The sequence below is a fragment of the Colobus angolensis genome, unplaced genomic scaffold (genome assembly GCF_000951035.1).
Source record: "Colobus angolensis palliatus isolate OR3802 unplaced genomic scaffold, Cang.pa_1.0 Scaffold312, whole genome shotgun sequence".
NCBI classification, from domain to species: Eukaryota; Metazoa; Chordata; class Mammalia; order Primates; family Cercopithecidae; genus Colobus; species Colobus angolensis.
In genome coordinates, this window is record NW_012116400.1 from 515,216 (window position 1) to 542,722 (window position 27,507).

The 27,507-nt window shown below is 37.0% G+C and overlaps 1 protein-coding gene across 1 annotated transcript in view; it reads left to right on the forward strand.

Annotated features, from left to right (window-relative positions):
* Positions 1-712: 712 nt before the first annotated feature.
* The window catches only part of MBD2 (methyl-CpG binding domain protein 2), a gene marked incomplete at its 5' end in the record, with an annotated part of 57,146 nt that continues 30,351 nt past the window's right edge, over positions 713-27,507 (forward strand). The window contains 2 exons of the mRNA XM_011950997.1: positions 713-877; positions 16,539-16,676. Coding sequence (XP_011806387.1) covers positions 713-877; positions 16,539-16,676 — 303 coding nt within the window. The remainder of the gene's footprint in view (positions 878-16,538; positions 16,677-27,507) is intronic.

A 27,507-nucleotide genomic window follows, 5' to 3' on the forward strand; every position in this document is an offset into this window, starting at 1 on the left:
GTATATGTAATACTTTCAGGGAAAAAAGAGCATTTCAAAATCCATTTGGAAAGGAAGTTTGTGAGATTGAAGACAGTTTTAGTATGCCTGTTATGCTGTGCATGAAGTTTGGATTTAGGTTCTCGCAGTAGTTGCTGAGTGACCTGTGGGAATGGCTGTGGCAACATGTTATGTGTTCTAGTGGATTACCTAGGGGAGCATTATATTAGGTGACATGTGATCTCTTCTTACAGGGAAGTTACAGAGTTCCCTGTAAAACTTTAACTTTTTTTTTTTTTTTTTTTGAGACAGAGTTTTGCTCTTGTTGTCCAGGCTGGAGTATAGTGGTGCGATCTTGGCTCACTGCAACCTCTGCCTCCTGGGTTCAAGCGATTCTCCTGCATGAGTTTCCCGAATAGCTGGGATTACAGGCGCCCACCACCACGACCGGCTAATTTTTTGTATCTTTTTTTTTTAGCAGAGACAGGGTTTCACCATGTTGGGCAGACTGGTCTTGAACTCCTGACCTCAGGTGATCCACCCACCTCTGCCTCCCAAAGTGCTGGGATTATAGGCATGAGCCACCGTGCCTAGCAGAACTTTAACATTTCTTTAAAAATATGTACAATAGAATGGGGTATCAATTGAGGGTAGAGGAAGACATGAAGAAAAGGCTTATGTAGAGACCTAGAGTAAATATTGTTGCCTTTTATTCAATTAACCTTATCTTTCTTTTAGTCCAAGTGGTAAGAAGTTCAGAAGCAAGCCTCAGTTGGCAAGGTACCTGGGAAATACTGTTGATCTCAGCAGTTTTGACTTCAGAACTGGAAAGATGATGCCTAGTAAATTACAGAAGAACAAACAGAGACTGCGAAACGATCCTCTCAATCAAAATAAGGTTGGTTAATTTACTTATCGCATGTATATGCTACTTTGAAAGCTGTCCAAAAAGTATCTCACATCATAGTCACTGGAATTTTGGTTGTCCAAATGTCCCATGCATGTCCCTGTACCCTGCCCACCCTGTCCCAGCAAGAGAGAGCATAAGTAAATTGTGCACAGTAGAAAATAGCATTTCAGTATCTCTCTAGGTCAGTGAACATCACACTTTCTGACCCACTGGGGTTGTTTACAAAAGATTTCTTTAGTGTTAATTGTCTGCTTTTTTTCTTTTTCCCTCAAAATCGTTCCTGTTGTCCAAAAAATGGCAACATTTTAATGTGGCAGGTATCTTTATCTCACAGTTTATAATTACGTATTGATTTTCAGGTTCAGGTTTTGAGAAAGGGCGGTGTTTTTTTTTTTTTTTTTTTGACCTTTGATGATGTTGAAGATAATGAGTTTTTGGAATAATATTCTAATACTATGTTTGGATATTTTTCCGTTAGCCCTTAGCTTTATCGAGCTGTTTGGTTGATAGTTTATTGTATAGCAAGTGAAGCAAATCTCATTTGAATTATGATACAGTTTGAACATTCCAAATCTGAAAATATCTGAAATCTGAAACTCTTCTGGTCACAAGCATTTCAGATGAGGTATACTTAAGCCTGTACTAATTTAATTGTGTTAAAGGATCCAGTATCTTTACAAAGAAAGCTGCTTTTTCCCTGAGGACAACTAAACCTATGTGACTATTTTTTCTTAGTTTTTCTTCCTCTAAACTTCAGGGATCTGTGTGTATGTGTATTGCTACCACCATTGTCTTCACACTGACAGTGAAAATAGTGGAGGGAGAAGTAGGGGCTCTCTTTCTTAAGATGTGACTGATGTGTGGGACTCATGGGACTCATGTAATCCCGTAAGTCCCAGTGGGCTCATTTTAGGAACCCATTGGCAGTGTAGTGGAGTAAGAAGGGCTTTGGACCCAGGAAGGCATGGCTTGGTGAACTGGCTCTGCTACTTATTAGCTGATGCAGTCATGAGAAACTTTCTTAGACTCCAAGGGCCTTCGGTTTCTCGTTTGTAAAATTAAAGAAAGAAAATTTTCCCTTCGCATTGTTGTGAGGAGTAAATGGGAATTTTTTAGAACATCTAGCAAAGTAAATTTGACCCATGTTAATTCCTTTGCTTTCCACACTGCTCTTTCCCTAAGCCACCCCCTTTCCTGAGCACCAAGCCAGCTCGGTGAACAGTGTTGCCTGGTGGCCAGCGTTAGAAACTTTCTGACCCAAACTCTCTTCCCTCTTGTCATTTTACATTTTCTGAGGGGCATGGGGTCTCTGCTTCATACCTGTCTTCATTCAGAATTCAGCTTAAATTTGTGCAGTTTACAGTAATATAATTTCTAATAATTGATACAGAGGTCAAAATGCATTGTTTCTTCATAGCATAATACCTTGCATTGGTTTTCATAGGGATGTTGGCAGGTCCTTTGTTTAGAGAGGCAGAGTAGAAGAGAAGGCTAAATTGCCTCTGTATTGCTTAACTATGGGGTGGATTTGAGTTGGTCGTTATGAAGATGTTAACAAAGGTAAGAATAGCAGTAGAGGGGGAGCCCAAGTTAGCAAAAGTTAGTATCTTGTGTGTGTATAAATCACTGTGATTTCAGCTTCAGGAAACCTTTATTCTGGGGTTACTTTGCTGCTTAAATGTACAGAGGAAAATTCAGGTGTATGTTTCTAAAATTGCCATCTTAAAACACAGTGCTGGGTACCTATAAAAGGGGCTTCAGTATTTATGAAATGAAGGGTACTTTCAGATTACTGTACTGTACCAGAACCACAGTTTAGTTACGTTAAGTGTAATGTGCAGATTTATTTTTCTGACACTTACGTTTCATCAAAAACCAAACACTAATTCATCTCTTCAGTTTGTGTGCACCTTTCTGCCCTAGCTGCGCTGGAACGCTCATCGTCCTGCACCATGGCATGCGCTTTCAAGACTCTGCTTGCTCATGCGCTGTTTGCTCTGCTTGGAATGTGCTTACCCCTTTTCCCTTCATCTGGCGAACTCCTACTCATCCAAGACCCAGCTCCATTGTCTCCATCTCTGGGAAGCCTGCCCTGCATACTCCAGGCAGAACCAATCCTTTCCTCCATAATGCTTCCCTGGTGCTTTGCCATTGTATTTGTGACTTGTTTGTCTGCTTCAGCTAGACTGTGAGCTCCATGAGGGCAAGGACCATGCCTGTTTTTGTTTTTGTCTATGTAGCCAAAGCCTAGCACACGGTAGGTACTTAACAAATATTGCTTTATGTTTATTTGATTTACCGTCCACCTCATTTCAGAAGTGTATAGTGGTAATTAATGTTTACTAAATAAATAAATATACATTATTTTGGAAATGCCTTTCATTTTCATTGTTTTCTGAAGCTTTCTGCCTGAATTTTTGGAGGCATGGTCTTTTTGCATGTGATTTTATTTAGATGGTCAGAAAGTGGAGCTTTGCATTTTAAAAAATAAGTTCTCTTTGAAAGTAACACCAACAACATATTAGGTAGCTCTATAAAGCAGAAAATGTATTTGTGGCTAGTTAAGTAATAACTCTATTATTGTCTTTTTTATGATAGTACAGTGTAAAGAAAGCTAAGAGCTTTAAAGTAATAGAAATCTGAGGTAAGAGTGGTTGTAAATCTGGCTTCAGTACATTGTTGTGTTTGTTTTGTTTTGTTTTGTTTTGTTTTGAGATAGAGTCTCGCTCTGTTGCCCAGGCTGGAGTGCAATGGCATGATTTCGGCTCACTGCAACCTCTGCCTCCCAAGTTCAAGTGATTCTTCCTCAGCCTCCCGAGTAGCTGGGATTACAGGCACCAACCACCACGCCCGGCTAATTTTTGTATTTTTAGTAGAGCTGGGGTTTTGTAATATTGGCCAGGCTGGTCTCGAACTCCTGACCTCAGGTGATCTGCCCATCTCGGCCTCCCAAAGTGCTGGGATTACAGGCGTGAGACACCATGCCCAGCATGTTCTGTTTTTTAAACTCTTATCTTGAAAGAATTAGAATTGACAAAATGAACTTTGAAACAGGCTAAATTATAATTTAAGTAATTATAAGCTATGATTTTAACATATTTTCCACATCAGAGGTGAATTACTGGTGATGAATAATACCTTTAGGCGTGATAGGAAACATGTCTTTTTTTTTTGAGACGGAGTCTCGTTCTGTCGCTCAGGCTGGAGTGCAGTGGCACCCTCTCGTTCACTGCAAGTTCTGCCTCCCAGGTTCACACCATTCTCCTGCCTCAGCCTTCTGAGTAGCTGGGACTACAGGTGCCCGCCACCACTCCCGGCTAATTTTTTGTATTTTTAGTAGAGACAGGGTTTCACCATGTTAACCAGGATGGTCTCCATTCCTGACCTCGTGATCCGCCTGCCTCGGCCTGCCAAAGTGCTGGGATTACAGGTGTGAGCCACCATGCCTGGCCAGAAAGATATCTTTTTACGAACTCTGCAGAGTGGTTTTTAATTCTTTCAGGATGGGAGAGTAGGGTGAAGGGGGCATTGTTTGTAGTCTCTACTACTATTTTTGCAGTACCTATTTCAGATATCTCAAACTCAATCTTAACGTTACCCTGAAAATCGATTCCATTCTTGATTACATTATACCTTACTGATTTTCTTGACTGCCATAATTATTTCCAACCACCACCTCCATCTCTTCAACTGACATTGTTGAAATATCATGAAGGTTACTGAAGATATTCCATTAGGTTAATGGAAAAAGACTAGAGAAAGATTTGGAAGTCATCGCACAGTTTATATTTGAAGTCATGAGCAGGTTTCTGAGACCTTAAAGGGAAAAGTTACAGAGCAGCATATCCAGGGGAACATTCTGTGATGACGGGACTCTTTTCAGCCACAGGTGACTGCTGAGTGCTTGACATGTGGCTAGTCTGACTGAATAACTCAATTTTTAGTTTTACTTTAAAATTAAATAGTCAGGTGTACCTGGTCACTGTCAAACAGCACGGCTCCAGAGCTTTGCCTCTCAATATGCAAACAAAAACCAAACCTTTGCTTCAAAAGCTAAATATTGTTTAGGCATTTATGTTTGGTTTTTCAAAGAGGAGATGTTGCAGGGTTTCATAGATGTGACTGTCAACATTTTTAGCAGGGAACTGGGAGGAGAGGCAAGATATTAAAATTTAATTGGAGACACTCTAGGATTGGATAAAGAAGAATACAGTGATTCTAAGTGCAAGATATGTTTAGAGAACTTCAAGTAGCTTGGTTTGTCACTGGAAGTTTATTTTAGTGTTTTAGATGTATAAACATACTGAATTTGTGTTTCTAGGTCTTAACATCAAATGTTTTATAAATTAAATCTACAAAACTAATAAAATTCAAGTTCCCTAACATTAATTTAATGTGACATATGACATATTTTATAAATTGCTTACAATATGAATATGGTATGGAACAAATTATTTTTTTAGTTTTGCTTGACAGTACTACAAGTATCTTGGAAAGGCTCAGTTCTTTCATCACATTTCTCTATTCACCCAAATTGGATACATTTGAAAATAAAGAACATCATATTCTCTTGAGTGGAATCAGTTGTGTGTTAAGTCTGCCATTGTTTATTTCTCATGAACTTGGTTTAAGGTGGTAGTATGTTATTGTGAGTATAAACACACACTTGGATAGGTATATGGCTGTATGCTAGGTTCCCAGTCACATGATCTAGAAAGTACTTGTTTTAAATTATCCTCAACAATAATAAAAAATTTTGTGGAGAGCTCATCTATCCAGGTGGCAATTTCTGTGTAGTTTGAGAAACTTAGTGGTGATGATAAGAATCAGATTTGGGTATATAGAATGGGGCGCAGTATGGAGACTGGATTTGGGAAGGGATGAAACTAGAAGTAGGGAGAATAGTTGGGCTGTTGTAGTCTAGAAAAATAAAGATGGCCTGAATTAATCCTGTGGCAGGAAGTATGGAAAGGTGAGACTCGAGAAATTAGATAGAAGTACCTGGTGGTTACAGGAAGAGAACTGATGCCTGCAACAATTCTGGCTTTGGTCACTTGGGGCAGGGAGTCAGGGGATAGGGGAATGAGGGCAAGTTTTGGGGGTGGAGTGGGGAAGATCGAGTTAAAATAGTTTTGTTTCTTGGACTTCCAAAATGATCTTGGAGACCCCCAGGAATTCTCAGATCACACTTTGAAAACTCCTTTGACAGTGTTTTTGTCATTGATAATGCCCAAAATAAGGACAAACGAAGTGTATCTTGTCACTCTGTAGGCCCATGGATTAAATGAATAAATGAATCTTGTGGAGAGTAAGAGGACCTTCCAGAAAAGAAATAGGAGAATCAAGAGAATGTAGTGTTACAACAGCCTGGAAAACAAGACTTTTGTTAGAGATTAGGGAGGATAAAGACTTGTCTAGCCATTGGATTTCTAAATTATGAAGCAACTGGTGACTTTACATTACCAGTTTCAATGGATAGAAAGGATAAGTCCTATTTAGAATTCCAGAAAGTTTCTGAGAAATGAGAGACTAGAAACACAATGTGCCTGTTCTTTCAGATGTTTTAAAATTTTATTATTTGGTTAAGTGATTTGGGCACATAGTGAAAAGGATACTCAGTGAAAAATGTCTCCCTCTCTCCTGTCTCTCAGTCCCAGTCCTCTTCTTTAGAGGAAACTTGTTAATGAGGCTTTTTGTATGTCTGTCTAGAGCTTATATGCTCTACACATACATGCATTTTTACCCTTTCCACAAAAATGGTTGGACTACTGTTAAGAAACTTGAATGAGAAGTGGAAGAGAGAAGACAATATTCAGAAGAGAATGCATGATCAGAGAACGTTATGGTTATTTTTCTTTAAAGATTTAAAGAGGTCAGCTTGGAAGGAACCAATAGGCAGAGAGGTTTCTAATCTGGGTGACCATGCCTCAGAAAGACCTCCAGGAGCCTTTGAATTGTGTACAGTTTTTGTGTGTGTACGTTTTATTGTTGAGACAGGTTCTCACTTTCTTGCCCAGGGGGAAGTGCAGTGGTGCGATCACAGCTCACTCAGCCTTGACCTCCTGGGTTCAGGTGATCCTCCTATCTCAGCCTCCTGAGTAGCTGGGACTACAGGTGCAGGCCACCACTCCTGGCTGACGTTTTGTATTTTTTGTGGTGACAGGATTTCACCATATTGCATAGGCTGGTCTCAAACTCCTGAGCTCAAGCGATCCACCTGCCTTGGCTTCCAAAGTGCTAGGATTACAGGCGTGAGCCACAGTATCCAGCCTTGTGTACATTTCTCTCCAAGAGAGAGTTTATTTTCCTCAAATTCTCAATGGAATCTGTAACTGAAAACCACTTTTTTAAAAGCAGGAGAAGGAGCTTGGCAGAAGATGTGAGGGAGCAGGTGAAGAGCCAGGTCACTTGCTGCAGCTCAGAATAGGCATTTGTTTGACTATGGATTTTGCAGTTATTGAAGTAATGCCGTACTGGACTGACTTATTTCTGCCTGAGGTACTTCATGGCCAGTTCATTACAATCAGAGCCCTGTGATAGGACCCTTCTGATGACCAGCTCCTGGTAGGGCCTATAGTGTGGTAAGAACTGCCTCTTGGCTTCTACCTTCCTAGGATTCCTCCATCCAAACTGAAAACAAAGACTTCATTTATTCCACCAACGTTCCTGACCTATGGAGAAAGTAAAATTGTTGCCAAAGATACTGATATCCTGTTTGTCAGTTATTAAAGTCTTGCTCAACGGAGTGTTTTCTGGTCTCTGTAGATAAAGCTGGGGACAGGGAAGGGGAATGAATAGGTCATAGGTGATAAGTCTAGCATTTCTAGGCCCTAAAGTCCCTCCAAGGGATAAGTGCGGGCCACTGTTGAATACAGGTTTCTACTAATTGGATGCTGAAATCAAAAGTGGAAGTGAGGAGCAAGTAGCTGTTGTAGGATGCTGCTGCTGCTGATGATAATGATGATGCTCTAGACACGTGCCTGTGGAGATAGAAGTGGACAGATTCTAAATCTCTTTTGAAAATAGAATTGACTGGTTTTGCTGATGAGTTGTGTGTAGAGCATAACAGAAAAAGACTACTTAAGGGTGAGTTCTTGGTTTATAGATTAAGTGAGTAGACAGAGGTGCCATTTACTGAAGTCACTTTAGGGAAATTTATGTGAGTAAATAAAATCAATTTTAAATATTCAACATTTGAGGTTCTGTACAAAAACCAGAAGGAGAAGCTTTCCCTGTAGAGGGAGTAGCCAGTGTAAATTCTCTAAGGAAGGATGCACTCATCATGTGAAGACAAAAAGGCCAGGTTTGCTGGAGCTTAGTGAGTGGAGGAGTATTACTAGGTGACGTTAAAGTAGGCAAGCCTGGTAATAGGGCTGTGCCAGCCAGCATAAGGAATAGTATAGAATGCTGTCTGAGGGTTTTATGTAGGGAGAAATAACGACTGCTTTGACTGTGTGGAAAACATAGAGATACAGAAGTGAAAGTCGGAGGCCAGTTAGGAAGCTGTTGTATTTGTCCAGGTGGGGATGATGGTGACTCGGACAGTACTGGTTTAATGAATGAATAAAGGAAGAAAGGGTAAGATGTAGCAAAAGACAGTAGAACTAATTCATGTTCTCTTGTTCAAAGAGCTAATTTTTCTCATATACAGAAATATTTTTAGTAAGTTAATACATAAAGGATATTTAGCTGATAGTCTTTAGCTAATGAAGATAATCAGGTTATTAGCTATTAATAATAGTACTGGTCCATCCTTTTGGCTAATTTGAGTCATGTAGATATTGATTGGATAGAGATTACTAGGAAGCAAAGAGTGAACAGAAGAATGTTAGCCATGTTAGCAAATGGGCTTGCTGATGAGAATGATTTGTTCAGTATGATACTAGCTTTATTATAAACTTGTGCTTCAAATGTGTCTGAGTGTGATAGAACTTTTTGAGAGGGCCTGGACTTGGCTATAGTGATAATCATGAAGGTAGATTTGGAGACAGAGTTGTCCATGATATGGCTTTAACAAGCTTTGTTTAGTATGCCCAGGTGTTAACAGAACTTTTGTAGGTTCTGAAGAGTTAAGCTAACTTGTAGGCTCCAGGTTGGCAATAGAATTACGCCCTACAGAAAACCATTTGTGTCACTATTTCCATCATTCTCCCAAGGATGTGTACATAGCCAATGCCAACTGAGAAGTAAAGGAGATGATTAATTCCATATAATAACTATCTGAGTTTGAGTAGGACTGTTCTAGGATATCTGGTTGAAACTGGCATTTTTGGTGATGTCTGTTAATGACCTTACATTAACTAAAGCTCCAGTAAGTTATTTTTCAAGCAAAACTCTTCAAAACTTGTTTCATTGATGAATTGTAATCATTCTTCTGTGAACAGGTGTAGTCCTTTTTAATGAGCTCAAAGTGTAGTCCATCCATCCTATTAATATTTTAATATGCCATTGATCGCCTTTAAAAAAATCTTGTTCCCCACATAGGATATTAGACTAAGTGGATTTTCTGCATAAACATCATGGGTACCAGATAATTTTTTCTTTACTTTTTGTAAAAACCTATGAAGTTGCATAAATTAGTGAATATACTAGAAACCATTAAATTGTACATTTTAAAATGATGAGTTTTATGGTATGTGAATTATATTAAAAACTTATGAAGAATTGTAAGGCACTTCCCATTGTTGGGATTTGATTTTGTGGAAAGACATTAACTATGGACTACTGTATATATTCTCAAGCAAATCGCCAATTAGTTTTTGAGAATAGCCTTGATTTGACCTAAAGGTATCACTCAGGCACACCTTTGTTTGAACCAGGGGATACCTTTATTTCTGGGAAAACTTTAACAGGTTAAATTTCTAAATTGTAATAGCATGTTCAATAACCTGTTTGGGTTAAAGAAATAACTGCTATTTATTTAGAATTTGTACCAACATGACTATATTATAAGCTATAAACTTGTTTTACTAAGGGCAGAATTTCTTTCTTTTTTTAAATGACTATATATAGATGGTCCAGTCAGTGCCTGGCACATAGTAGGCACTCAATATTTGTTCAATGATCAACTCAATGAAAGCTGTATTTGTAGCAGCAGCAGCATAACATGCATTATCTCATTTGATTTTTATAAGAATCTTATGCAGTAGCTATTATTATTCTCATTTAGAGATGAGGAAACCGACCTTAGAGATACAGTCTCTGCTTCTCAAATTGGAGTACCTTTTGGGGGAGTGTGTGGTGTATGCAAAAACCACAGAATTAAAATGACACTTGAATAATACTTGGAAGTGTCAGTTTTTTTTGAACGTTTTGGGTAGGTAGAGCAACATTTTTACCGTAAACATGGCTAATGTTTAAGGTAAAGTGCAAAATTTGCGTTAATTTTAAAGATAAAACGAGCTAGACTTGGACCCTAGAATATGTACAATTTGAACTGTCATAAAGCTTTGTTTCAAAGTCATACTGAAAAAAAGTGGTATTTACAGTATTGTATAGTGTAAGTCCCTGGTGTTCAAACTATGCTGTGTGGAGGCTTTACATGATATTCATAGACATCGATGGCTTTAAAGGAATCCATTTTGATATCTTTAAATTCCATATACACTCTTTCCTTCAGTTGATCTGAGAATGTAACCTGTGATAGAAGTACACATTATTTTTTCTGTAATTCTCCTTTATAGTCAACCTCCCATTTTACAGAACAGCATACTTCTCACTTATATGCAATATTACCATGGTACAAGATGTTTGATATCATAAAGGGACAGTATGAGATACTGGATTGAGAACACGAATGACTCAGGAACAGTCAGTTCTTTCCACAAGCACAATTATTTGCTTTCAGCAAAATTTAGAGGACTTTATGTAGATGTTGACTGATTTTTTAATTTTTTTGATGGTTCACTGTTACATTCTATCATATAACTCAAAAGGAGTTCAGAGAATTTGAATGACTTGGAATAAAATTCATTCTATCTACTCATTTATGTGAACAACATTTCTCAGTGCTACATTTATGAAAAAGGGAGACTAGGAATAGAACTGATGCTATAGCTTCTCCCATTCTAGCAATTAATAATACATACTTGAGAATATAAAATTATTTAAAAAATTATTTTCATTAAGCTACATATATATATACACACACACACAAGATAAATTTTTATATATATAATTATGTACTAAAAATTGTAATACTTTATTTTGGTCATATATATACTAATAATTGTAATAAACCGGAAGAAATTTGTTGTTTTATCACTAAGCTTTATGGTCACAGAAAGTGAAATAATTTCATGATATATAAATGATCAGTGAAAGATTATCAAGTTTAAAATAGGAAATAACTTTGGAAATGGAATTATTCAAAGAGCAAAGGGAATGAAAATTTATAACCATTGAAGAGTTTGTTCGTATATAAATAGGTAATGGTGGGTACATTTAGATTCTGTTACATGTAACAGTCCATTATTAAAGTATTAGCATTTAAATTACTTCTGGTAAGTGCATCCTTTGCAACTGATTACATTAAAATATGAAATATTCTTCCTGACTTTAAAATGCAGGTGGGGTATATATATTTTCAAATTTCTCATAAGGGGTAGAAATACAAAATTAATTGACAACCACTGGCTTATGATACATGTTCTTCATTTGCCTCTTTATTCTCTTGTATCCTTAATCACGTGAGATCACTGGAAGGTTATATAATAATTAGGCCCTAGGTGCCAATAATTTTGTCCTTTAAGTCTTATGTTCTTGGTTTTTATGGAAAGTCACTAAAAAAGAAAAAAGCATTTGAAATCTGCTTAATATTTGTTGTGAAGTTTAGTGCCTTTATCGATTTTCTTCTAGATTTAATACCTAGACATTTTTTGTTTTCCTCATTACTTGGTATGCGTCCTCCTTTCTGACCATGATATCTGTGTAATTGAATGTTTCTCTCTTTGCCCAGGCCCCTTGAAAATTCAGATCCACATTTGATGCTCAGCTCTAGTATCACTACTGATCTTTTCAAACGGATATCTGTTTTTTCCTTGTCCTTGATTTTCTGTTTTTAAAAATTAATTTTTTTGTATTTTGTCCTTTGGGAATGTACAAATGATATATCTCAGATACTTATTGGAAAGACGAAGTAAAATTTTTAAAAATAAAGATTTATTTTATGTTCCTTCCTGCAACTAGGGGGATAAAATAGATCCTCAAGAACAATACTTTCAGCCTAATATACACATTATAAAATTTATTACATTTTGATATGAGGACTAGTCTGTACATAGATTTTTCAAAAGTTGGAAACTTAGTTCTGATATTAGAATGTGTTTGCCAGTTTAATTTTGTAACAAAGAATTTCCACTTCACTTTTTCTTATATTGAAGTTATAAGAAGATTGCATATACATAAAAGCTTTAATCTTGTCCCATAAAAAAGTGTCTGGCTTTTAACTCCGAAGTTGATGGTAGATTGGTCCTTTAGATTCTAAACTAAACTGTAGAAAAACTCAGACATACAACTGGGCATAAATTAATAGTGACTCAGGGCAGTCCTCAGGATAGAGGTAAAAGAATTGACGGTTTCTGGGAAAACTAGTTAGTCCAGCTTTACAGATTACTCAGCTTCATGTGATACTGTTTTAGAAAACTAAAGACATTCTTTCTGTTGTCAGAGCTTCTAGGCCAGTTAAAAGGAGAAAAAATCCTAAAAACCAAAATAAGATTGAGTGAAGAATAATGCAGCATATTTTGAATAATGTCTCATTCTGTACCAGTGGGGAATGAACTGTCTCATTAGACAATGGAAGTTAGTTGTGTATCTTAAGTATTTTAGCCAGGCTTTTCTTTTAATTTTTTTTATTGCACAGAAACGTAAGTGAATGGAAAAACGTCCATCTTGCCAGTGTAGCATCAATAGCATCAATAGTTTGACATATTCCATGCTTCCTTCCAGTCTTCATGGATTCAGGATTCATAGTTTAAAACAGTTTAGAGTAGTTCCTGCTGCCTCCAGTCATCCTTGGTAATAATGAGAATCTCAGAGGTTTGAATATGTTTACTCATGCAGACAGTTGCAAATACGTCTGTGTGTCTACTAAGTAGACACGTGATGCCACCTTTGTTCTAATACCAGCAGAGTATATCATTCTTTATTAAGAACAAAGTCCAGGTGCATGGCTTGCATCTGTAATCCCAGCACTTTGGGAGGCTGAGGCAAGCAGATCACGAGGTCAAGAGATTGAGACCATGCTAGCCAACACGGTGAAACCCTGTCTCTACTAAAAATACAAAAATTAGCTGGGTGTGGTGGTGTGTGCCTGTAGTCCCAGCTACTCAGGAGGCTGAGGCAGGAGAATCGCTTGAACCCAGGAGATGGAGGTTGCAGTGAACCAAGATCACGCCACCGCACTCCAGCCTGGTGACAGAGTGAGACTCCGTCTCAAAAACAAAAACATTAAAAGCCAAACAAGGTATCCTTTAGTGATACATATTGATTATACCTAATTAGTGACAAGAAGTTCCCTCTAAGCATTTATGTGTGAAGCTGCTTAAGGACTGAATATTGCCTGTTGTCATTAATAGGTTGGATGACTTTATTTAGGGCCTCCAGATAGTCTAGATGTCATAAATCAGAGGTGTTCAAACTTTCTTTGCATCACAGAATGACCAGGAGAGCATTTAAACTGCGTACTTCTGAGCCTCACACTTTGTAGAGTTGGCAACCTAAGTGGTTACTTTGCAGCTTGTCAGCCAAATTTGTACATTTTACATATTTTTTGACAATCCATAAAGTTAAAGCTAAATACCTTAGAAATAATACTGTTAGAGTCATGTAAGATGAGTATATCTTTTAAAGGTAAGCGGAGACACTGGGGGAAAAATGAGATAAAGGAATGACAGGATTGCCCAATATAAACAAAGAGGAGGGCTGTGTTGTGTGGGGAGGTGTAGAGGTGAGGACACATTTAATAGTGGATCTAAAGGATACTGTAATTGTAATAGTTGTCAGATTATTGTGAGGCTTATCTTTCTAGGCATGCTGATGTTCTTCAAGTAGAGGTCACAAACTCAGTGCCTACAGGGCCCAGACAGGTAATGCAAATATGAGTTGTTGAGGAATGTTGCAACAGGAGACCCTGAGGCCACTACTGGACAGCCATTTCTAACCAGTCACAGCCTATTATTGCCAAACCAAGTCCAGTATTTCTAGATCTTTCAGTTTTTAAGAGAAGCTAGAATTCTGGATTTTATATGAAAACTCTAGATTTTTAGGTGCTGACTTAATTTATTAAAGGCACTAAAAAATGAACACTCATCTCTGGGTTGGACTTGATCCACCTGTGATCAAGTTGCAATCTTTGTTGTAGAGCTGTGCTTCTCCAGGTGTGGTCCCGGGCATAGCAGCATCAATAACACCTGAGACCTTAATAGAAATGCATGTTCCTAGGCCCTATCTCAGACCTGCCGAAAGCCCAGTGCCAGGGGTGAGAGTCAGTCATCTGTGTTTTAACAAGCCCTCTGGGTGATTCTGATGCATGCTCAGGTTTGAGAACCCCTGTTCTGGAGCATGGAAGTTGACATTACAGTTTCTATGTGGGGTAGTAGTAAAGTTCATCAAATATCCTGTAAATATCAAAAATATATCAGATGTATTTTGTTTTCAGGTACACGTAACTTCATCTTTTTTGCCAGAATCTCAGAAAACAATAATTGTGTTTTCTCCCTTTTCTTTCTTAAGAATATTGCAAATTAATTTAATAGCAATTCTGGTCACATTTTGACCTCATTGGAACACATCTTAGATTTTATTGATTGATTGATTAAAACTAGGTAAATAAGTTATGTGGCTTTACGAAGCTTCAGTGTTAAGTCTCCTTTAAAAGTATTAAATATAATATTCAGTAAGTCCTCAATGTTGTTGATAGGTTCTTGGAAACTGACTTTTAGCCGTATGATGTGTAATGAAACATATTTACTCTAGGCTAATTGATATAAACAAAAATTAAGTTCCTGTGGCATATTTCTGGTCACAAAACATCCCAAACTTCTAAATAAAGACCAAAACACTTCTAATGATAAACATTGAAATTAATGTGAGCTCTCCACACATTTAAGAAAGATTAATATAAACAAGATTATTATTCACCCATTGATTCCAGTTCAGGGTCGTGGGTGGCCAGAGCCTCTCCCAGCAACTCGGGGTCCCTGGTACCCTACCCTGGACAGGGCCCCTTCCCATCACAGGTTGCACTCACGCTCCCTCAGGCTGGGACCATATGGATGAACCACTGAACCTAAAGCGCACTCATCTTTGGGATGTGGAAGGAAACAGGAGTACACAGAGAAAACTCAAACAGACCTGGGGAGAACATGCCAACGTCACATAGATGGGCTTAGGCTGGGAATGGATTATTTTTTTCTCATCATTATAACAAAATGACATTGAACAAAACGACATTATTCAAAGACCTACTGTATACTAAAAATAAGGAACATCACATTTTTCTAAATTGAGTTCTGTTTGCTGGAATTAGAACTACCATTTCTACTTACCTATTATTATATAAAAGGTTAATTTATGTGGTTTTATGTAAGTCTGGCCTCCTAATTGCTGATCAGGTTGTTTATATTTTAATGCCCAAGTATGCCAATATTTCCCTCCATTCTCAGAATGTAGAAATGGTTGCTATCCTGATTGTTATCCTTAAAGTTCTTGGCCAGGTGTGGTGGCTCACACCTGTAATCCCAGCACTTTGGGAGGCTGAGGACTGCAGATTGCTTGAGTCCAGGAGTTTGAGATCAGCCTGGCAATGTAGGGAGACCCCATCTCTACAAAAAAAATACAAAAACTTAGCCTGGTGTGCGGTGGCACGTGCCTATAGTCCCATCTACTCGGGAGGCTGAGGTGGGAGGATTGCTTGAGCCCAGGAGGTCGAGGCTGCCGTGAGCTGTGATCATGCCACCGGGCTCCAGTCTGGGCAACAGAGTGAGACCCTCCCTGTCCCTAAACAAACAAACAAAAGCCCAAGTTTTTTTTTTTTTTTTTGTATAAACCAACCTTAAACATATTTGTTCATTTAAAGTCACTAGTACCTTGCTCATCAGATACGAAATTTATGGAGAGAATTTTCTTACACTTAAAAATATACAAAAAGCTGGCCAGGCGCGGTGGCTCATGCTTGTAATCCCAGCGCTTTGGGAGGCTGAGGCGGGCGGATCACGAGGTCAGGAGATAGAGACCATCTGGCTGATAGGGTGAAACCCCTATCTCTACTAAAAATACAAAAAATTAGCTGGGCTGGTGGCGGGCGCCTGTAGTTCCAGCCACTCGGGAGGCTGAGGCAGGAGAATGGCGTAAGTAAACCCGGCAGGCGGAGCTTGCAGTGAGCCGCACTCCAGCATGGGCGACAGAGCGAGACTCCGTCTCAAAAGAAAAAAAAAAAAAGTCTACAAAAAGTTTTTCATTTATTTTGAGGAAACGTCATACATGTGTCACGTATTAGGTGCTTAAAATGTACTTTAGAGTATTCAAAATGCTGCGATAGACTGAGAAGTTTGGAATAATTTGATTTAAAGTAATAGATATTGAATTTGTAAGAAGTCATCTGCTTGTGTTTATATAATTTTAAATAAAAATAAATTTATATTCACAGGGTAAACCAGACTTGAATACAACATTGCCAATCAGACAAACAGCATCAATTTTCAAACAACCGGTAACCAAAGTCACAAATCATCCTAGTAATAAAGTGAAATCAGACCCTCAACGAATGAATGAACAGCCACGTCAGGTAAGGATCTAATTCTTTCTCCAATCTTATTTTTCAGAAAAATGCTGGTATTTTTACCAGACATAATTCAAATAAATTCTGGCTAAAATGGAGTGTATTTGGAAAGAAAATTGTTTTATGTCCTAGGCTATTACATGAATGCTGGAGTATGCAAAATTTAGGTAAAATATTTTTAAGAAAATATTTAAGAAGTTAATTAAGAATGAATCTAATTCATAATATGGACTAAATTTTTATGCTTTTCGTGTGGTAATATACATCAGACTTGGTTCTCCTAATCTTAGTTTTTTAAAGATTATCTTTCCAAGGATAATATTTCATAGAAGAATGAAGCATGTAGTTTGTGTTGCTTAGTTTAAAAATATTTTCTATTATTTGGAAGCTAAGACTACTTTTTATTCTGATTTCTTATTTTGTGAAATCTGTCCCACCCCTTTTGAAAAACAGAATTAGATAAACTTTGTCAATCTGGTATATTGTCCTGTGACTTCCATTTTTGTATAAATTCAATTTATTTTTCTCTTTCTTTATTGCTTCAAGCTGTATTCCACTAGAATCTTTTCTTAGAAAAAAAGCATTACCTGAAAGGCCTCCCTGCTGCCTATTAATGCCATATAGCCCAGGGAGGGAGACTGGACAAAATGCTTAAACCTTCCACATAACCTTGCTTATTCACTCCCTAATTGTGGTCAAAAAGCCTAGGTAGTTCATGAATTTTTAGTAGCAATTGGGGTGAGGGAGTGGAGGGAGAAACATCTGTGCGTTTTTTTCTCTCCTTTCTCTGCCTCCTCCCACCTGAGTCCAGCTAAGGATTAGAAACACTGATTTACCTACGACGGTTATCTTTTGCTCTCGTATTCCCCTTTTAGATGTCTCACTCCACCTTTTCATTTGAATTTTGTTTTTCACTAGTCCTTCAAGTGTCTCATCTCCAGACTTCATAAAGGATTGGGCCAAAACTTTCAGACAGTTGCTCTAGAAGAAACTACATAAAGAAATTCAGTTCCCACATCCTCTGTAGTGTTTTTTCCTCTTCAGGTGAGCCAGGAAAACAGAAGATATTTGGAGCCACATTGGATCAGCATCTTGCTATAGATGTCTCAAGATTTGAAGTTCTAAACTTGCTTTACTGTTGGTCCCCAAGAGATTCAACAGGGGCCATGTAAGTGTATCACATCCAACATAAAAGATGCGTACCTGCATGTGCCTTTAGGCTCTTGTCACCACTTAGGTTTTCTTTGGGCCATTCAGCTTTCTGTGTGAGGCTTTTCCCTTCTGTTTTACTACCACACCCAGTGATAGTCACAAAACCACAGGAAGTAGTATATTCATTACAACAGGGAAGGAATTCTGGCATTCTGAACTTTGTCCACCTTGATAAAGCCATTCCCTGGTTGTATTCTTTCTCAGATACTATCTAAAGTCTTGAACATCTTGTCCTTTGACTTTTTGGTGATTTAAAAATCATTTCCCCACAAAGATATTTATTAATGGAAAATTTTGAAAGTATGTAATTGGGTAAAACAGATTTGCTTCAAAAATTCTGAAAGATAAAGAAGGTGGAATGTAATCTTTAATTAATAATATCATTCCACGTTGGAAATTTGAGTTCTTTATGAGATCAGATAGTATTTAATAGATTTGATCCTCATCTTTTCTTTGCCAAATCATTCTCAATATAGTCTATAAACCCAAATGTTTTATTTAAAGATCAACTGATTAGCAAATTCTGTCCATTTTAACAGTAATTTAATTATTTTCTGCACCTAAATTCAGTCACAGTTTTAAAAAACTCTGGTAATTTTTTACTGGGTGTTTATCTGGCTATAGAGATACTGGTAACTTACAGTTTTAAAGTTGAAATAACCAGACTAGTTGCTCCTTGTTCTTTGGTATGTTGAATAGTTTTAAGTTTTCCTTCTTTTATTATGGTGTATGAGATTATTCTCAAATGAAAGGTATGTGTCCAAAAACCTAAGTTCCATCTCCTCCATCTCTCCCCAAAAAGCTTATGTCATTTCAACCCAGATCTTTTGAGGGTTTAATCTTCCTTTTAGCTTGCATAGACAGGAAGTGTTTAAAATTATTTAGCAGGCCACTTCTCCAAAAGCTTTGGCTGTTTTTTACTTTATCCTTATGGTACCTGACAATTTTTGCTGGATGCTTTTGATTGTGCTAAGACATTAGTTGTCTTTCCTCTTTCTTTATCTTCAGTGTAAGAAGTGAGGTAATATTTGACCACTGTCTCACCAATAGGACTGTGCACTGGGCAGAATATGGGAAAATAGTAAAAAGACAATTTTCATGTTAATGTTTTAAAAATCATGATCTGTTATCCCAAGTTTTCCAGTTTAGCAGTTTAGATTCAGTTTGTTAGTAAAGGAAAGATGTTGGTTTTAATTCTATTTTGATATACATATGGCAGATGACTGCTAATCAGCTATTGTAATTGAGGAGATCGTTGGCAAAATATACATAGGCAAAAATGATTCTTCCAATTTTGCTACCCATTACTTAGATTCATTGAATTTGGTTGGTAATATAAATTGCCAAATATTCCAATTGGAGAGGTTATTTTTATCATAGAGTAAATGAATTAGAAAATGAGGTTTCTATTTTTGAGGTTCCCATAGATATAAATGTTTTTATTCTTTATATCACATTCTTTTAATAAGATGTTCAAGATAATGATATTGTAATTCCTTTTAAAGTGTTGAATTTTGAAGCCTATAACTAGGATTAGGCTTCTGAATATTAACTAGGCTTTACTGTGAAAAGATCTGAAATGTTTAATTTAGATGAGAAGCAATCATTAAAAATAATAATTCTGTCTTTTATGACCAACATCCTGTGCCCAGGTCATTTATATGGCAGCCTAATTTGAATTCTATAAAATGTATAAATTATGAATTTTTAATGTATTGATTCCTTGAAAATGCCTTAACTTTAAAAGTGCAAATTAGGGTATGTAAAGAAAAGTATTAAACAGAATTCAGTGATTTCTACTTATAATTAAAATTATAAGGTAGTGATGGAATTTGTAAAACCTAGTTTTAACAGGGTAGTAGCCAGCCATCTTTGTATGTAGCATCAGTGTATTTGATGATTGCTTGTCTTTTCTTTAGATTAAAAAGACCCCTGTAGTGGGGAGGAGGGAACTCTGCCAATTACCAGACTATTATCCCAAACAGTAATCACTGAAATATCCTTATTCAGTTAGATGCATAAAACACATCTCAAGATCTTTTTAGTGTAATTGAGTTGTAATTTTTGCTGGTAACAATGGCTTTCCTAGTTTACCCCCTTTATAATATGAAGAACTACCATTTCTGTTTCTTATTTCTTTGCTGCTGTCATCTTTGATACTATCTGGTCTCTTGATTCCTTCTTTTTCTCTTTTAGCATCAAACCTAAGAAGCTTCATCTTTGAACTATTACTTCTTCCTTTTAATTATTAGATTATAGAGGGATAAAAGGCTTTTGTGTTTTTGACAGTCTTTGAGTATTAATTACATTTCTTGCAGAATATTCACTTTTTTTTAGGAGTAATTGTTTAACAGTAAAGAAGCAGATTTGAATCTTTCACTTGATCTTAGATTTTTTTTTCCTTTTATTTCATTTTGCCAATTCCCCTTGCAAAGATATGAAACTTTCCTTTACCTACTTTTCTAGAAGCCAGCCTTTTCTTTTAGAAGGAATGTTTTAAAATGTATTAGAAGAAACTTTCCTGGTTGAAGATAAATTTTTTAAATGTGCCGTTTAAAGTCACTATATATGAAAAGTGTATGAAATAGTTCAACTTTCAATTGCTAAAACCCAGAGGGTTACTATTTCAGGCATTCTAGCAACATTTTCTTGTTTCTAATCTCTAACAGTTATTTCTAGTATAGTCTCATTATAATGTTCTTAATGATTGACAAACAGATAAGTTAAAGCACAGAGTCTCATGGTGGATATATTCCTTTGCTCTGGACAGAAAAATTGACTGCCTCAGCAGAGAAAATAGAGGATGTATCCTATAACACTTAAAAATATTACTCTGGGTACTGTTGAGAAGATGCCATATACAAAGTGCCAAAGGAATAGTAGAGTGGTACAAGCAAGTGCTATAGGTGTTTAAGAAAAGTGAGGTTACTGTTGCTAGGAGGCTTGAGGAAATCTTTAGAAAAGGCATGTAACATATGCTGGACATATTTTTAAAATGTAAAAAATGTTGTGTAACAATATTTTATAATGTTTCCTTGGGCTGGATTCCCAGAAATATAATTAGTGTGAATGTTTACATTTTTGATACATACCAGCAAATTGATTCCAAAGGGTTGTACCAAATTAAAAGATTATCAAGAAGTTATATACTTTCCAGTTTCAGCTTACCTTCTGTAGCAACAGTCCCCAACCTTTTTGGCACCAGGGACTGGTTTTGTGGAAGACAATTTTTCCATGGACCAGGTGAGGGGGAGGGGGATGGTTTTGGGATGAAACCATTCCACTTCAGATCATTGGGCATTAGGTTTTTATAAGGAGCATGCAACCTAGATCCTTCACATGCGCAGATCACAATAGGGTTCGTGCCCCATGAGAATTTAATGCTGCCTCTGATTGGACAGGAGGTGGAGCCCAGGCGGTAATGCTTACCTCCTGCTCCTGCTGTGCTGCCCAGCTCCTAACAGGCCACGGACCGCTACCTGTCTGTGGCCTGGGGGTTGGGGACTCCTTTCTATAGCTCTATTACTAGTTCTTTTTTTTTTTTTTTTTTTTGCAGGGGGCGGGGAGTAATTCAGTAATTTAAAAGAGTATTTTATTTTAAATTTATATTTATTTCAATAAATATAAATAAGTTAAGTAGACTGAGGCATTTGTGTTAAATTTTAAACATAAGAAACGTTTAGAGCTTTTTAAACTAGGGAGTAGCTTTTATATTACCCATCAGAACTGAACTTAAAGGTATCTCCTGGTGGCCTAAAGCTAATTCCAACACGTGTACTCTGCAGATGCACTTCCTCCTTCCTTCTCAGAGACCCCATCCAATAGAATATGTCACTTACCTTTTATCTTCAACCTGTCTCTAAACTGGCTTCTTCCCAAAGCATTTAAATGTATTCAAATCCACCCCATCTTAAAAAAATTATCCACCTCACTGCTCCCCTTTTAGCATTTGTTCTCTTTCTTTTCTTGTTAAAGTCAAACTTCTTGGCATTGTGTGTGTGTTTACTATCTGCTTTACCTCTTACTTGTATGTTTATATTTCTGAAATAATAGCTTTTGTTCTCACTGAAACTGTTCTTATCAGGATTGCTGATGTTCCTCGTTAAACTGAATGGACAAGTTGCTGTCTTTAAATTTCTTGCCCTGCTTTAACATTAAACAATATGACTACCCCTCTTTCTGAAACATTCGCTTTCATTCTTTGACTCTGCATTTTCTTGGTTTTCCTCCATACTTTTTTTTCTCAATCCCCTTCTTAGGTTCTTCTTTATCTGTCTTTTAAAATGTTGAGGTTCCCCAGGGAATTCTATGCATTCCTTTTTGTATGTAAACCCTCCATGGGTGATTTCACTCATTCCCATGGCTTCAGTTATCATCCATATGTTAATGATTCCCAAATTTATATCTTCATCCTGAGCTTCAGTCATTTAGTGTCAATTCTCCTACTAACATTGTTCACTTGGAAGTCTCACCAGCACTGTAATCTATCACTTTATCTCTGTGAACTCCTTTGTCATCTGATCAAATCTGCCTTTTATTGGATGTGCTTTATCTCAGTGAAAGGACCACTGTCCACTTGGCTGCCTAAGCTGGAAACCTGAGCATCACCCTTGACTCCTCCTATCTTTCACTCCAAGCGTCTATGTAGCCAACAAGTCCTATTGATCCTACCTCCTGAATGTTCTCTTACTCCATTCTGAGACTAGGTAATTATCATTCATTTCATCTCATCTCTCATCTCTCTGCTTTTTGTCTTTTGTTTCTTTGTTTGTTTTTGTTTTTGGGGACAGGGTCTTGCTTAGCTACCCAGGCTGGAGTGCAGCGGTGCAATCATGGCTCATTGCAGCTTCAACCTCCTGGGCTCAAGTGATGCTCCCACCTCAGCCTCCTGAGTAGCCGGGACCACAGGTGCACACCACCATGCCTGGCTAATTTTGTGTTTTTCATAGAGATGGGATTTCACTATGTTGCCCAGGGTGGTCTTGAACTCCTGGGTACAAGTACTTCTTGTCTTGTTCCCTTCTCTCTTCATATTGCAGCCACGTGTTCCTCTGGGTGATGGTCTGATAGTGTTCATAGTGTTATACTGCTGAAAACCCTTCAGTGCTTTCTGGTAGCTTTTAGGGTAAATTCAGAACTCTTTAACATGACTGCCAAGCCCTTTTGCTTACCTCTTTGGCCTCACCTTCTCTTGTTCTACACTCAAATCATATGGAACATTTTTCAGGTTTTTTGCATATGCTATTCATTCACTACCCCTGACCCTTGCATACCTTGATCAGATTTCATGCTGTTTCCTTTCCATCCTTCAGCTGGCTGTTTCTTACTCATCTCTCAAGTGACATCAAGAACACAGAAGTCACTTCTTCTGTTCAGAAAACCCCTGATTTACCAAGTTTGGATTTAGAGACCTTCCTTAGTGTTTCTTCTTTCTTCTTTTCTGATCACAAGTGTATTAGGTTATTCATTGCTTCATCCACAATTTATCTGTTATATAAGTGCCTAATATGTAAATTTGTTGAATTAGTGACTTAAATTATTCATTCATTTAAAAATTATTTATTGAGGCTTCAACTTGTACTTTTCTAAGCAGTGGGGTACTGCAGTGAACAAGACAAAGTCCCCGCTGTTGTGGAATTTTCCATCTAGTGTGAGGATAGGAAGTGAGTCAGACAAATACATGTATAGATAATGTATCATGTTGTGTTAAGTGCAATGAAAAAAACACCAGAAGAGTCAGAGAGCAAGTGGTCTTCAAAAGCAGAGAAGTATGGCGGGAATATTCTAGACAGAAGTCTGTCAATTGTATGTAGTATGAGGACTGACAGGGTTAGGAGATCATTGAAGAAACTTACAGGAAGTTAGGGCATAAGTGATAAGGGTCTGTTTTATGCTGGTCATAAAATAATTGATGGCTGAGCATGGTGGCTCGCGCCTGTAATTCCAGCACTTTGGGAGGCCGAGGCGGGTGGATCACGTGGTCAGGAGTTCAAGACCAGCCTGGCCAAGATGGTGAAACCCTGTCTCTACTAAAAATACAAAAAAAAAAAAAAAAAAAAAAAAAAAAAAAAAAAAATTAGCTGCGCATGGTGGCAGGTGCCTGTAAGCTCAGCTACTTGGAAGGCTGAGGCAGAGAATTGTTTGAACCTGGGAGGCAGAGGTTGCAGTGAGCCAAGATCGCACCGCTGCACTCCAGCCTGGCGACAGAGCAAGACTCTGTCTCAAAAAAATAAAAATAAAAAATTGACAAAATTTAATGACTTATCAGCTCTGCCTATATGAAGAATCTTAGAATAAAGTGTGAGAATGATGTCATTGACAGAAATATGGACATAATAAAGGGTAGCTCAATATTTTTTAAAAATAATAAAATATGAATTTGAGTAGTAGAAAATTTATACTCTTTTTTTTTTTCTGAGTCGGAGTCTCACTCTGTCGCCCAGGTTGGAGTGCAACAGCGCGATCTCTGACTCAATACAACCTCTGCCTCCTGGGTTCAAGCAATTCTCCTGCCTCAGCCTCCTGAGTAGCTGGGATTACAGGCACCCACCACCACGCCCGATTATTTTTGTGTTTTTAGTAGAGACAGGGTTTCACCGTATTGGCCAGGCTGGTCTCAAACTCCTGACCTCGTGATCCGCCCGCCTCGGCCTCCCAAAGTGCTGGGATTACAGGCTTGAGCCACCGCGCCCGGCCTGAAAATTTATAGTCTTAAAGTAATTGTTGCATGATGAGCTAGTAAAAGATGATGGGCTGGAGTCCAAGAGAGTCTGGAGATATGGTCAGTCTTTATGGAGGGAAGAATTGCAATGGAAACATTATATGTGAATTTTTAAAAATTAAGGAATGAGGCTAGATGCAGTATGCAGTGGCTCAACATCTGTAATCCCAGCACTTTGGGAGGCTGAGGCAGGCAGATTTCTTGAGGCCAGGAGTTTGAAACCAGCCTGGCCAACATGGTGAAAACCCATCTCTACTAAAAATGCCAGAATTAGCCGGGCATAGTGGCGCACGCCTGTAGTCGCAGCTTGGGAGGCTGAGGCATGAGAATTGCTTGAACCCAGGAGGCAGTGGTTGTAGTGAGCTGAGATCAGGGCACTGCACTCCAGAGTGAGACCCTGTCTCAAAAAAAAAAAAAAAAAAAGAAAAAGAAAAAAGAAAAAATTAAGGAATGCATAATAGGCTGTTGGTTCATAGTTACCAATAATTATCATGTATTTTTCTAGTTCATTTTAAAAATATGAAAACTGTCATGTGGAAGGATCTGTGAAATTTTTTTATTTCTCTGAGTAACATAGGAATACAGATAAAAAAATCGAATAGTGTTTTTAAAAACTACTTCTCAAAACAGTAGTTTACTACTCCAGTTAAGTCTTCTAGTCTGTGCCAGAAAGTTTTATTCTTAATTCTTATCATATCTCTTTATAATTCTCTTCATATTTCTAATTAATATACTTATTAGGCTACGTCTTTGTTAATTTTAACCATTATTTCTTTGCTTTCCCCAAGGATAGGTGACTACATAGTTCTCTTTCTCTGCCGTCATGCTCTCAACCTAGATGTATCACAATTTTAGGTAAATAGGTTAAATAATCAGAGTTTGCATTATTATGAATGAAAATTCTTCTGGGTAGGGTAAGTAATGCCCTGCCACTCCTTTCTGTCATAATTCTTTGTTGTTTTTAATCTTAATAACTCTGTTAGGTTTTCTAATATAATTACAGTTAACCTTTTCGGATTTTAAAATTTCTGCCACATGCCCATCAATAGTATTTTCTTTATGCTGCTAGGATGTAAGTCTGTGGATCAACTGGGGAGAATTAATATTTTTATAATTCCACAAATCTTATGTATTCATCCATTAAGGTTTTATAGTTTTCAGTCTAGTGATCTTATATATCTTTAATTGATTCTTAGATATTTGATGTTACTGTAAATGGTGTCATTTATGAAATTTTTATTTTCTAATTATCTTTGGCTAGTATTAGAAATAAACTGATTTTGTGTATTCACTCTGAATTCAGTTATATTTTTAAATTATTAAGTCATCTATGATTCTTTTGGACTTTACATGTGAATAAACATGTCATCTGTCAATGAGAGTTTTCTTTCTTTTTTTTTCTTTCTTTCTCTCTCTCTCTTTCTTTCTTTCTTAACAATCTTTAAACCTTTGATTTTTTGTCCTTGTTTTATTTTACTAGTTAGAACTTCCAATACAATCTTGAATAGAGTTGATAACAGATATTCCAGTTTCATTAGTGATACAAGGGATCATTTTTAATGTTTCTCCATTAAGTGTGATACTTGCTTTTTTGTAAATATTATTTGTCAGATTAAGGAAATTTGCTTCTATTTCTATTTTACTAAGACTATTTCTTATGAATGGATATTAAATTCTATCAAATTATTTTCCTTTACCTAGTTAAGTGATCAAGTAATTTTTATTATTTATTCTGTTAATAAAGTGTATCATATTGATTGGTTTATGTGATTAATTTCACTGTTTGATGTTTTGAATGTTAAACAGATCTAGAATTCCTGGAGTAAGCCCCATGTGGTTGTAATGTATTATCATTTTTATCAGTGTTTAGAGTTGTTGTTATTAGGCTTAGGATGTTTTGCATTTATATTCATGTTTGAAATTGACTTGCACTTTTCTTGTAATTTTCTTCTGAAGTTTTAGTATCAAGATTTTTCTGGCTTTGTAAAATGAGCTGGGAAGTGATCCCTCTTCTTATATTCTCTGGAAGAGTTTGCATAAAATTGGCATTTTTTAAAAACAAAAAACATTTCTTTTTGGAATAATTAATTGGGAGGTCATCTCAGCCTAATTTTTTTATGGAAAAGATTTAAATTATATATACAATTTTTTTCTTTGTTTTTGAGACAGAGTCTCACTCTGTCACTTAGGCTGTAGTGTAATGGTGCGATCACAGCTCACTGCAGCCTTGCCCTCCTGGGCTCAAGTGAGCTTCACACCTCAGCCTCTGGAGTAGCTGGGACTACAGGTACACACCACCACACCTGGCTAGTTTTTAAAAATTTTGTTGCTTTTTGTAGGGATGGGGTCTCACTATGTTGCTCAGGCTTCAATTTTTAAAATAGATACATGGAAGAATATTCATTTTTTCTTTCTAGTTTTTATCATGTGACTTTCTAGGAATTTGTGCATTTTATAATTTTCAAATTTAGTGGCATAAGGTTGTTTATATATTTCTAGTAATATTTTTAATGTTTGCAGTACCTATTATGATATTCTTCTCTCTGATCTTGGTAGTATCCAAATGAAAAGTGGAATGAGGTATTGGGGAGACCTTTCCTAACAGGTTTTGAACTCAGTCTATACACGAGCTTTTCCTCATTGAAATTCGAATCCAATTAGATCAAATTTCTTTTTATAAGAAAACATTTATTTTATAGAAGTTATTTCTTTATAATGGATTATGCCTCATCTTACTTGTCACTGTTGCCTAGAAGTAATCTTATAGTACTGTTGGGATCTTTGTTTTTTTATGCCTGTATTTGTTTGCTATTTCTTTGCACTGTCTTTTCATTTCCAGCTTTCTGAGTGTTTTTATTTTTACATCTGTCTCTTGCATAAAACATATAGTTGAGTTTTTTAATT